This window comes from Falco cherrug, chromosome 6, assembly GCF_023634085.1.
Source record: "Falco cherrug isolate bFalChe1 chromosome 6, bFalChe1.pri, whole genome shotgun sequence".
NCBI lineage: Eukaryota > Metazoa > Chordata > Aves > Falconiformes > Falconidae > Falco > Falco cherrug.
The window spans coordinates 42,299,686-42,312,224 of NC_073702.1; the positions used below are offsets into that span (position 1 = coordinate 42,299,686).

Below are 12,539 nucleotides of genomic sequence, written 5' to 3' on the forward strand. Positions count from 1 at the left end.
ACTCACTGGTGTGGTCAGCCCCTAACAGGAACAACAGTCCTGACCGCTTCTGCTTCGTTGCACTCCCCACCTCACGGGTGTGTGCAGGCACCGCAGCTGCTGCTATCTTGGAGACAACCAGTTGCAAACCACACTGGCTCTGCAGAGCTCTGTGTTACCATACTGCTGATTTTATATGCTTTTGTGGAGTCTTACTTATCTACTAAATTGTAAAAAAATCACTGGTAATCAAAAGATAAGTCCTTGTAAGAGCCTTCTGAAGATGTTTAACTATATTGCGCTTTAAAAATGGTAGAAAGGTGTGTGACAATTCCACTAAAGACCCATAAAAAACACCTTATCAGGTATAAAACAAGCATTGAGCTTACAGCTCAGCATTCTGAGGGAGAGTTCACAGATGCCAGGCTGGGTCTTTCCGTTACCGCGGCATTCACCCGGCAGCTACCTGCCAGGCCCTTCCGCCTCCCTCCCGCCACAGCGCAGCGCCCCCCCGCGGTGCCCCAGCGCCCTCGCCGCGCTCTGCCTGCCCCCCGCAAGGGCAACCGCTGCGGGAGCCAGCCCGCCCGCAGGCCCCGGTATTTCAAGGTACTTTAAAACGCGAAGAAACCTACGTAACAGTCCTGCAGACTCCCCCGCCTCCAAACAGTGCTTTACCCCACTTACTGCCCGTTCCCCAGCGCCCCGACCCCCGGGGTACCGCGCTACGCGCCTTTCGCGCCAGCACGGGCGCCCCGCCCGCCCCCCAGGCTGGGAGCGGCGCCCGCCGACACTCCGCAGCGCCCCCCCGCGGCCGCCACGCCACGCCGGGGTGGGGGGGACACGGACACGGGAGGGACACGAAGGCGCGATAGACGGCGAACGGAAAGAGGAGCCAAACAAAACGGGGACAGACAGCACCCCTCCGAGGTTCCAAGCCTCTCAGTGTTCGCGTTGTCCCAGCTGGCGCCCGTCTGAAGAAACCCAGTACCGAGCAGGTAAAAACAATTACAAGCCTTCCAGTTAATGGATAATTAAGTTAATGAATGACATACTGTCCGTCAAGGAACCTAAATCCGGGAGGCAATGTGAAACAGATTTAAAACAAACGGGAGAACTGTTTTTCCCCCAGTGCCACCTTGCTCATTCTATAATCTACTTTCCGGTTAAAGCCAAACGTAGAGGAGAGTCTGCAGCAATTGATGACTTCTTAAACCAACAGGAGACCTACCAACACAATATGCTTCATGAAAGTGCTGTGATTAATTTTGCCTTAAACATACTTATTTCTTGTGTTTAATTACATCAAGCTGTCCTGCCCGTGCATTCATAATGTTTCCCACCTCATCTTACCATTATTGATGAACAAATGTATGGATTTTGCTTTTTTTTTTTGGTGCTCAGACAGACAGTTAAGTGCCCTCTCATCTGAGGACAAATGATGCTGCTGGTGCTTGTGCTAGCAACTCTTATTTGAAAATTTACTCCAGTTATCACACTGTAAACACAACCCAATGCAGGTGTCAACACGTTTATTCCAGTGTCACCAGAAAGTCCCATGTTAGTTCTCACTGAGTTAGGTAATGTGCAAACAGAATAAAAGACTATTTCAGTTAAATATCCTCTTCCCAAAGGTACCAGGTTAGTTAACAAATTGCTGCTCTTACTTTCTCAAACAAAAAAGTAGCCTGATAATACACACGTTAATTTGAATGGACAGAAGGAAAGCAGGCCAGAATATAAAGCTCTTCAGACTGGTTCCACTTATCTCTAGATGTCTCCGGCTGCTTGCCTCTTGCTCAGCTAGCACGTTTCCCACAAACGTAATCTACACTTGTAAAGATACATTTAAAATAACTAAGTGCTGAAAGGGGTAAAAAATGCAAGGCTGTTTTCTACACAGTCATGAACACAAACAACAGGCACTGGTGGAAGGTTTACGGTCCCACACCTTACAGTGCATCTGAGCTAGACCTTCATCTGTACTTTGAAAGAGACACAAGCGAGGCATGGTTTCTGAACATAGCAAAAAATAGCCAAACTCCAAGCAAATACTAGGAGATCTTGTATTTCCATTGCCACCGATATACAGAAAATGTTAGGTAATTTATATACAGAATAGCAATACACAGAATAGAAGCAACTCTGAGTCTATCTCTGCATCTCTTCTATAGGGAAAAAGTTTCAGTTTCTTGTCTGCCTTGGCTTATCTGCATTTTTGCTGTTGTGATGTTTACATTTGCATACTGGGAAATTGAGTCAATTTTCTACATTAGTGTTCATATTGAAGATCAACTCCGGTATTTCAGTGCCTCTTCCATGCTGCCCCATCCTGTGATGGCTTCATCTGTTAATTAGGATCTTCAAGACTTCTAAAAAATACCTGCAGGGTATTTGCGGAGGAAATCAGAGGCAGGAGCAGAGCAGGAAACCCCAAACAATAATTGCAGCAGCATCTTTTTCAGTTTAAAAATGAGCTAAGACTTAGAAAGATTTAATGAAAGCCTTCTGTCCTTGTGGTCAGTAATAACATGATCCTTACCCACTTTTGGGTAACTATGTCAATAAGTTGTAGCGTGGCATGGGTTTCAAAATGAAATTTCAAGTTCTCACTGATGAATCTTTGTATTCATATATATATATACGGATGGATATGGGGAGACGTACATCAGAATCTGTTCTGTAGCAACTATATTCTTTCTGCTACCAGTAAGTCATCAAGAGATTTCTGGAGTATCTTCAACACTGATGTAGTGAGTGACAATCAGTTACACCTGTGCAACCCAGCTGACAGGACTGACTTAGCCTACAGAAGTTTTATGACCATGCTGGCACGAGGGGAAAGTATTTACTTGTGCTAATAGCATTGCTTGAGAACTCATGGATAGTAGGACAGAAAAAATTGGTTTTGAAGTTACAGCTCAGTGCTGCAAGGTAAAGGCAAACAGTATGCTTTATGATTCCCAGATGCTGCAAAAGAAGTCTGATTTCTTTGGAAGCAGCCAGAATTTAACTCCCTTTTCATTCACTGTCGATTAACGTCGCTGACTCGCACCGACCCGGCTGAGCTCGCTTCACCCCGCCGGGAAGGTGCCTGCCCCGGCCCGGCGGACGGGCAGAAAGCCCTGCACGTCACACCCAGAACTCGGCGCCCATCTTGCACGTTATTAACCACTACGCGCCGTTTTCCTTCCCAAAGACGCCATCTTTCCCCTCAGCTTGCCAAAAGGCGCCAAGCCGCTTGCTCCCCCCCCCGCTCCCCGCCGGCCGCCCTCGCGGGGCGCGCAGGCCCGGCCCCGCTCGGCAGCAGCGGCGCCGCCCGCCGGCAGGAGGCCGCGCTGCGCCCGTATCCCTCCGCCCGCCCCGGCATGCCCCGCGTCTCGCTGCCCGCGGCCTGCCTAACTGACAGGCTTTAAATCAGCGTTCGAATAACCCAAGGAAACGGCCGCCTCAGCACGGCGGGAGCGCCCCGGCACCGCCTTCCGGCGGGTCGGGGCCGGTGTCCCCAGAGGCGGCCCCACAAGCGGGCCGGAGCCGGGGCCAGAGCTAAGGCCACCCCGCCCGCTGCCGGGCTCCCCGTTCCGCGCGGCGCTGCGGAGGCTCCCGCCGCCCCGCGCTGGCTGCGCGCGCAGCCCCCCGCCCCGAGCGTGAGGGGCGGGGCGAGGGCGGGGCGGCCGGGCGCTCATTTCCTCCTTGGGCGCCATTTTGTAGCGCAGAGAATCCGCAAATAAAGAGCGGGCGGGAGCAGCGCGCGAGGGAGCCCGGGCGGGGGGACGCGGTGGCGACCCCGGCTCCGGAGCGGCGGTCCCCGTAGAGCTGGTCGCGGGCGCAGAGGTGGCGGCAGGCGCGAGAGGTGGCGGCGTTTCGCCCTCGATGTGACGGGCGCGGCCCAGGCAACTAGCGTGCTGGGAGAGCGAGGCCTCCGCACCGCGGGCGGGAGGTGAGTGGCCGCGCGAGCGCTCCTCCCCGCCACCGAGCCCCCCCGCCCGCCTCCCCCGGCACCGCCGCCCTCTCCTGCGCGGGAGGCGGCGGGGCCCGCGGGAGGGACCGGGCAGCTGGCGGCCCTGGGGCGCCAAACCCCGGTGGCGGCTTTATCCCTCGGCTCAGCGGGGGGAGGAGCGGAAGCACTTAGAGCCATTTTGTGCGAGGCCCCGAGCCCGGCCCGGCTGCTGGGCTGGGATCCTCCTCCTCGCCTTCGGCAGCCGCCACGCCTGGGCACGGCGGCCGCCGCCTCCCCCTGGCGCGGGAGACGCGTTTCTCTCATTCCTCGTTGAAGCCGAGCGAGGGCGGCCCGCCTGGGCGGGCAGTGCCTGGGCTTGAGGAGGGCGGGGGGTGGTGGTGGGGCGGCAGCAGGGTCTGTCAAACGCCTGCGGCGAGCCGGCTGGTCAGCGGCTGCAGCTGCGCCTGGCCCGCCGCCGGCGGGGTCTCCGCGCAGGGGGCGGGGCTGCGGGGGGGCCTCGCCGTGTGCGGGGGGCCCAGAGCGCCGTGCCTGAGGCGAGCGTGCGGTCTGCCCGGTCAGGAGTGGTGTTTTGAAGCTTTTTTTTTTCATGTTTCGGGAGCATGGTGTCTGTGACGGGGTTTTCTTCACGGAACTCTTTTTCATATCGTTAAAATAACTAACTGGCAGTTACTTTAAGCGTAACTAGTAAAGCAGCATCCGTGGTGTTATTTAATTACTTTGTATCCTAGGGTTTTTGTAATCCTGAAATCCCACGTTTTCTAAACATTGTAGTAAAAGGTGTACAGGCTACTGGAGTCCCCGAAATTAAAACGCACTTTCCCGTTTTCACCTCTCTTCGTGTTGAAAGTGCCATGAAAGCCTAAAACATGATGCGATTACATAAAAATTCTTCCTGTGCTCATGACTATGTTACTTTAAGTATGGATTTCTATATTGCTCGTTGCCAGGAGCAGATATGAAGGACTGGCGTTCAGGAGTCATAGTTTTCCCCCAAATCATGAAAGTGCTTAGTTAAGATAGTACAATTAAGCTGTTAATCATATAAATTGCATATAAATGTTAGTTCCAGTCAGTTATACAGGAATGCTGTTTCTGTTGATTTTTTTTCTGCATAAAATAGTACTTCATGTTGTTGCAAAATACTTCTGATCTGTGTAGTAGGAGAGATCCTCTTTTTTTAGAGTAGAGCCAAGTGATGCAAAGCACCTCTTGATGTACAGTACTTGAAAAGTTACTGTATAAAGTGCCAAGAATGAACATTTCAGTTGTAGTGTTATTGTCTGTAGCATACAGATTCATCTCTTGATGAACATAGAGCTAAGGCAAATCATTGTGACAACTGATGTAGTTAGCCTGATGCTCTTAATGTTTCTGAAAAACACTGAGCGCAGTGGTGGAAATACATAGTGGTCATAAATTTCTAAGCATTTGTTGAAATTGTTAGATGTTAAAAAAGCTGTTGCATGGGAGTAGTGAGGTGAATGAACTTAATGCGAACAGAAATGAGTGAGAGTGTTTATCTGTAGAAGTCATCAGCCTGTCTTTTCCAAAGTAACTTGTAGAATATTTTTAGCTAGTGTGTATGTTTTTTTTTTTAAATGTGTGTTTCTATCACTACAACTGATAATAGGTGGTAGTAAGACAGTAGCTTCTGTAGCACAGTGGCCTGTAACCTCAGTCTTTTGGACTTTCGTGCTGTTGTCTGAAAGCAAGAGATGGCTTTGTAAATGCTGGTGTGCTGGGTGTAGCTGTTAGAGAAGCCAGCTCTGGTGCTGCAGTAGAGAACTGGGTGCTTAAACCTGGTGTGAGGTCTGGAGATAAGAGGATACCCTTAGATGGAGCATCAGCTTTTGGTTTCTTTGTCGTGACTGTGGCAGCAATCAAGTGCTTGTAGTAGTGGTATGCTGCTGCAGGGTTCACAAGGCAAGTCTTTGGGGAAACTCACCTTTTTTGCTATTTGTATGCTTCTGGTACCTTTCTGAGAAGCAAAATAATGACTTGACATCATCTGCACGAGATTAATGCACAGGTTAATAGCTGTTAGCTGTAGTTTTGAGGACATCTCAAAAGCATGTTTCTCTCTGTCAAGGACTTAAAGCTTGCTAAGATCTTCAAGATTACTTTGAAATGATAAAGGAGTTTAGAAGATTATAAAAGTATTTAGGAAAACTATAGCAGGAGAAGTAGGCAACCTAAACACAGTATTCACAAGCATTCCCCCTGTGATCAAGTTATTTTGGGTGACTGAGTTGGGCACCAGCAGTTTGTATTGATAGCCTCTTAACGCTTGAAAATATTTAAGGTATGGTTTTGGTAAAAGTCTCATAATAAGGAGCTGCATCCAGAAGCTCAAGCAAAATACTTGAGTAACTTCTGGTGTGTGAGGGTGAAGGTGGAGGATGTGGGAGGACTTCCTAGGCTGGGGAAGCACTTAAGTGCGTGTTTGTTACTAAGACTAAGAACAGGAGCAGCTATTCATCAGTGAGATGCTTCTACTTAATGTTTTTGGAAACTATTCTGTGGGTTCTAATGTCAGTTTATATTTTATGAAGGGCTTAGAAGTTTTCATCTGTGTACTGCACTTGGTGTGGGGTTTTTTAGTGTGGTTTTTTTTTTAAGGGGTGTTGTTTTGGGGTGTTTTTTATTACAAGGCCTTGCTTGGTAAAGTGCTGTGTATTGTCAGTGGTTAGTGTAGGTTGAAAAGGCCTGTGCTTAATTTGGTGTGTATTTGTTTGTCTTATTGACAAATGTCTTAAGATTTGGAAAAGTTAGTTTGTTGGGTGTCATTGTGAAAATAACATATTCTGTTTTCTCAAAAAGACTTAGACTATTTTAGCTACTTAAGATAACTGTTTTTGCAAAGCCAGGTGTTCATAACTGGTTGACACATGGTATACATGCATCACAGCAGCTTTACAAGCTTGTAGAATCTTAGTATTACATGCAACTTTTCTGTTGGAAAGCGTAAGGCAAAGGTGCATACCTGTAGAAAACCTTGCATTCATTATTGCTTACATGCTTATAATTTTTGTGAACTTGATATTTTTGAGAAAATACTGTGTATTATCCTTTTGAGGTAGTGAAGCATGTCCTGTAACTCAAGTAAGTGTGAATACTTAACCTAGCACAACGCAGTCCTATTACACTGCACGCACACAAGAGGAACTGAATTTCACAGTGTATTCAAGCCATTTGTTTGACATCTTTTCCTAAAAATATTTACAAGGGTTTTAAAATAACTGCTTAATACTTCCAAGCACTTTCTTTTAAGTATCTGCTAAACAGGAAGAACATACTATTTTGAACATAACCCAAACATTAGTGGTAATGTTCACAAATGTTTTACTTTTATGCCAAAGATATACTGTAGTAGTATAAATTGCTTTTCTCAGACTCTGATTCTCTACCTCGTAAAATACAACGTTAAATAGATTTAGATACATAAGAACGTCAGTTTGATCTAAACATAAATGGACAAAGTTGTGTGGTTTTGCTTAGTTAAATAGGAAGAATAGATTACTGACAGGCTTTTTAGACATCTAAAAGTTTTGGTTAACTTTCAGGAAAAAATAATCTGCCTTTGTATGTAGATTACAGCAGTAAACTTGTCATATGTTGTTTTGTACTCTGGCTCTGCACTGTGTGGAACCAGTATTTTGGTCCAATATTGCAAATAAAAAAGACTTGAAGTACAAGCTTCTGAATTGTCCAGTATTTCCTGTACACTAGTAGATGCACTAAATAAAACTCCTGTTCTTTTTTTTCCTCCCTCTTCAGAGTTCACAATGACGAATGAAGAACCTCTCCCAAAGAAGGTATGTTTAAAACTACTTGTAACTTTACCACCCCCTCCCCCGACCAAGTAGTCATGACAGCTTGGTAAGTTGTGCTTTTCCTTTTGCTCCATAGGTTCGCCTTAGTGAAGCAGATTTTAAGGTTTTACCTAGGGACGAGCTTATCCTAAGGTAAAGTAAAAAAGCTGTTTTTCCATCTCAGTGTTTTAGTGAACTTCCAGTGGAAGATGCATGACCTCCCTCTTCCATTGTTTTGAGCGTCCTTGCTCTGAAAAAGTATTTTACTTTTTTTGTGATGCATCTTTTCTATAAAGCTCTCATCTTGTCTCAAATATTTTTACATATAGTTTGGGGGGAAACAGGTTTTCCAAAGAGACAAAACTGTGAACAGTGTTTTGTAATACATGAGCAGGAGTGTTTTTTCTTCACTTGTAACTTCAGAAGATACGGTTGCTTACATTCCTTGCTAGGTAGCATGTTATTTTTAAGCATCAGAAAAAAGTAAACTCCTTACTCCTACAATAAGTTATAGGTTTTCTTAGTCTGCACAGTTGTTTTCTCAGTGCATTGAGGTATTAACAGTAAAATGTTATAATGAAGTTTTCATCACCTGAAACTTGCATAAAAAAGAGCCTGGCCATGTTTTTCACTTCTTAGCAAGCTAAGTGTCACCATGGAACAGAGAATAGGCAGTCTTGCAATCCTGTTGCGCAGACCACCTGCTTAAAGAAACTGACCTAAGCCGCTTGTCTCTGTATACCTGAAAATCCTGATTTGTAAACAAGAGGCTAACTAAGTATCTGTGGGTCTTGTGTTTATCTGCTGCTAGTGTTTGCATTTTGGTAAACTTTAACTCCTGAATTTTTGTATGCTGTAAGTTATGCGTATTATTAGGGTCTGTCAAGTCAGACACTGCTTTTTAATAGAACCAAGACTAAATTGTGTGGTAACATCAGGATGAAAGTGCAGCACTTAACATATATGATCAGCTGCTCCCTCTTCTGGGCAGACTATCCTGCCAGGTACTCCTGGTGTGACAGTTCTTTCTGGGCAGTCAACATAGTTTGGTTCCATGTTTAAAACTGGTTTCTGGCTTCCTCTGAGTATCTAGTCTTTTGGGTAGTAAAGGAGAATGTATTTAAACAGAGGAAAAAATAAGTTTTTGGTGTTAAGTGGTTTAGGCCTTGTGAAGCTTTTTATAGAAGTTTCCATACTGAAGTTTATGCCTGGGAGGAGTAAACTACTAAGTCTGTAAAGCTATGCCCTTACTTCCAGCTATAAAATTCCTGTCAAAGTACTAAAACATAGATTTTTGTGCCACTTGGAACAAAAAATGGCTTCCAACTGTGATCAGTTGCTACCATAGAAGAGATAAGTTTTTAGCATATATTCAAGTGAAAATGTGATAGAATACACCCAAGGAGGTAAAGTGTGTCAGCAGCTAAATTGTGTTAATGAAGATAAAGGAGGGAATTTGCTAATGACAGCTGTGTTGCTGTTGAATCATCTTTTTAATGTAGACAAAGCAACTTCTGCTCTCAGAGGCCACTTGAATGGATTGAAGGAGAGTAACTGTCCGTTATACCCAGAAGTGGAAAGTTAAATGACGATTTGGCTATGTCCACTTTATTTGTGTGCAGCCTTACAAACACTTTTTTGTTTGAATGGGGTGCATATTTAATGAATTTATAGTAAGTCCACCTTTAATTGTGATTTCATGTAAAACTAGCAATTACTATACTAACAGCTGGTTCATTTGTAGGTTGGAATAAAATATAACACTATTGTATGTGTATCATACTTGAATCAAAAACATCTGTATTACTTCCAGCCATAGAAAAGCATGTGTTCACTGCTGCCAGGTTGTCTTAAGATTTGGAATGCATATTTTTTTTTGGTTCATGCATTGGTGAGGCAAATTCTTCTTAAGATAGGAGCGTGTCATCTGCGTTTGATGTTTTAAGTAATACATAATCATCACTGTACAATTGCATGGATAAAATACATCTGTAGAAAATACTAATTCTTTCTTGTCAGTTCCTGTGCCATGAGTCCCAATTTCACTGTTCTTTTCCATGAAGTACCTAATTTAAGTTTGCTTACTTTTAATTTCTGTTAAGTAAATGTGAGCAGGATCAACAAGAAGCCTTGCAGTCCAGCCTTTTGGGAATTTCTGCTTGTGTCATTACAGGTTGCTGTGGACTCATTTCCTTCATCTTTTCCCTCCTTACTTTAATGCAGTAGCTACTTAGCTTGACTGTGTAGGAGCTTCTGTGAAGAAAGAGCCAGGAACATGATAACAAAGCGTTCTGTGGATCATAGCTAAAAATCTGATCAGTGCTGCCTGATCATTTAGCCTAATGGTTAGTCTGTAAAACTGAAGCACCTCGATTGGCACAAGCAGTTCTGAGGAAATACACTGCTGTTGCTGGACTTCAAACTACATGGACTTACCCTCAGTTGCTTTTGGAATGGCTTAGGTGCAATGCCGTGTGTGCCCTACTCTCTTAAGTGCTTATTTATTCTTGGAAAAAGTGAACCCCAAAGCTTAGCATAAAAAATGAGTGGTCCAAGAAAAATAGTGGTATGTATAGAGGTATTTTGAAGCCATGGAGTCTTGAAGTCTGCTTAGTATTTTCAGAGAACGAAGGGAATTAACTGACTTACATAATGATCTCGCTTACCTTCCAGTTCTTGTGAGACTGTAAGGAACCCGTTGAATGTAATTGTGATTCAGGACTGTCTTCCTAGTTCTGTGTACAGCTCTGTTCTTTAGTGCCTTTCCAAGTAACACTTTTGTAAAGCTCTTCAGATTTTCAGTGTTTAGCCATCAGATTACTGTCGTGAACTACTAAACAGATCAAGAAGCCAATATTGAGTGGAAACCAAACTTACTAGAGAAAAAAACCTGGCTTTTACCCTTTGTCTTTTTTTTTCACTCAAGTTCACTGATGAGCTGCTGGAGTCTGCTACAGATGTACTGGAAGGGGCAATATGGGACAAGGAGGTCAAGGCAGCTCTCATATTTGCTTAAACCAATGCATCTCTTAACATTGCATGTGGGAAGAGACGAACTCTTTCTTGGATCTTGGGAAGAAAGGCTTCAGACAATGTCTGGCCAGTGAGTTCCTAGAAATCATTGGTTTATTTAAAGAAGTATGTGCAAATTCTTAAATAGTTTAACTGAAAACTGGGTTTCTACATCAGTGTAAGTGTTGTTTTATGTATGCATGTTGAAAAAGAGTTTAATGCAGGTATTATGTGTAATTGAAACCCTGTAGAAGGGATATATCATCTTCAAGGCAAAAAAGTTTCCCAGAGGGGAATGCTTTCCTCCTGTAGTTGAAGATGTGCTAGTAACAAATATTTTTAAAAAATAAATTGTCAGAATTAGAATCTGGAGATTGCATCACTACTGGTTTTCTAGAACATGTTTCTTTTATTGAACTTTAGAATGTGTGTAAGGGCAAAAATCTTTTCCCTGAAGAACCTGTAAAGTTAGCTAGCTGGAAAGTATTTGAAGCATATAATTTTTAGGAATGCTATTTATATGGAAACTTTAATAATTTATCAGAGATCTTTAATACGTTCTGATGTCTTTTGGGAAGTTATGTGTTTTTATGCAGAGCATTACAATATTTCTGGATACAGTTTTCGTTAAAGTTTCTAACTGGATCGGAAATAAAGACCTGCTCTGTGGCATATAGTGACATCTGTGAGTTGACTTTTTCTAACAGTTTCCTCATAGCAGTAGGGCCTAATGAAGGCTTCAGATCATACTTGCTTTTTTTCATTAACTTGCAGCTCTGAATCCTTGGATTGTACTGGGGTTGTGCTTGGTAGCTGGCATTTCTAGGTGATACTACATCCACTGCTAGATTAGCTTCAGCTTCTGCTGTATAGTTTCAACATAGCATGGCTGAGATTTCATCACTGAGCAAAGGCATCATTACAACACTCCCCAAACCTGCTGTCCTTGTCACCTCTTTCAAGCTCTGTGTGAGAACTTAGCATGTGAGATTCATGTAATGGCAGTGCAGGCTTACCTCAGCCTTGCGTGTCAGCATCTGGGAGAGAGTCCATATTACTGAAAAAGCATAGAAGCAGAACTGTTGTGCATGGAGATTCAGACCAAAGTCCTGCATCTAGAAGTACTGCCCTTTAATTGTACAGGTAAATCGAGATTTTTCTGTGAGAATTGTTCATTTAGAGAATGGTGTTACAGACTCATGCACCATTCATGTAGTCATTTGAGACCTAGAAATAGAATTTTACACCTGTGCTGTATGTTCATAGTATCATCTGGTCTTGTCTACCAGTATAGGTATAGTAAATGGAGAAGAAGGAATAAACAGGTAAGAATTAACATTGTCTGGAGTTGAAGTACTAAAAAAAACCCCACCCTGTCAATGGTCTTCAGTGTCTTTGGTTTTTTTTTAAATGCTTTATTCTGTTGTGGTTCCTTATTTTCTTTTTCTTTTGGCATAACTTCAGAAGCTACAGCTTGTAACTTCAGCTTTTCAAAGATAGAATTCCCTCTGTTAATGACCTGTGCTACTACTGTAAACAAGGGGAAATGATCATAGTGAAGCAAGCTGGAAAGAGTGTTTAGGAATACGTTATTAAAGGCACTGAACAAGAAGAGTTAGCAGACCTAAGAACTTCGAAATCGTAAAAGGTGTTTAAAGTCAAGTCAGTTAGTAGATGCGGAAGCGAAAACTATATTATCGGGGCCATCACAAGACTTCTTAAAATACCTAAAACTAGTCCAAGTGTGTGTGTGTATATATATAAAAAAGAAAAATCTT

The 12,539-nt window shown here is 43.9% G+C and overlaps 1 protein-coding gene across 2 annotated transcripts in view; it reads left to right on the forward strand.

Annotated features, from left to right (window-relative positions):
• The first annotated feature begins 3,677 nt into the window (after positions 1-3,677).
• Positions 3,678-12,539, forward strand: part of WTAP (WT1 associated protein) — a 28,440-nt gene continuing 19,578 nt past the window's right edge. Inside the window, exons 1-3 of one of the 2 annotated variants that reach the window (XM_055713369.1) lie at positions 3,678-3,916; positions 7,715-7,752; positions 7,847-7,902. In XM_055713369.1, coding sequence (XP_055569344.1) covers positions 7,723-7,752; positions 7,847-7,902 — 86 coding nt within the window. In that variant the 5' untranslated portion in view covers positions 3,678-3,916; positions 7,715-7,722. The remainder of the gene's footprint in view (positions 3,917-7,714; positions 7,753-7,846; positions 7,903-12,539) is intronic. The other variant, XM_055713370.1, reaches the window with a different exon arrangement.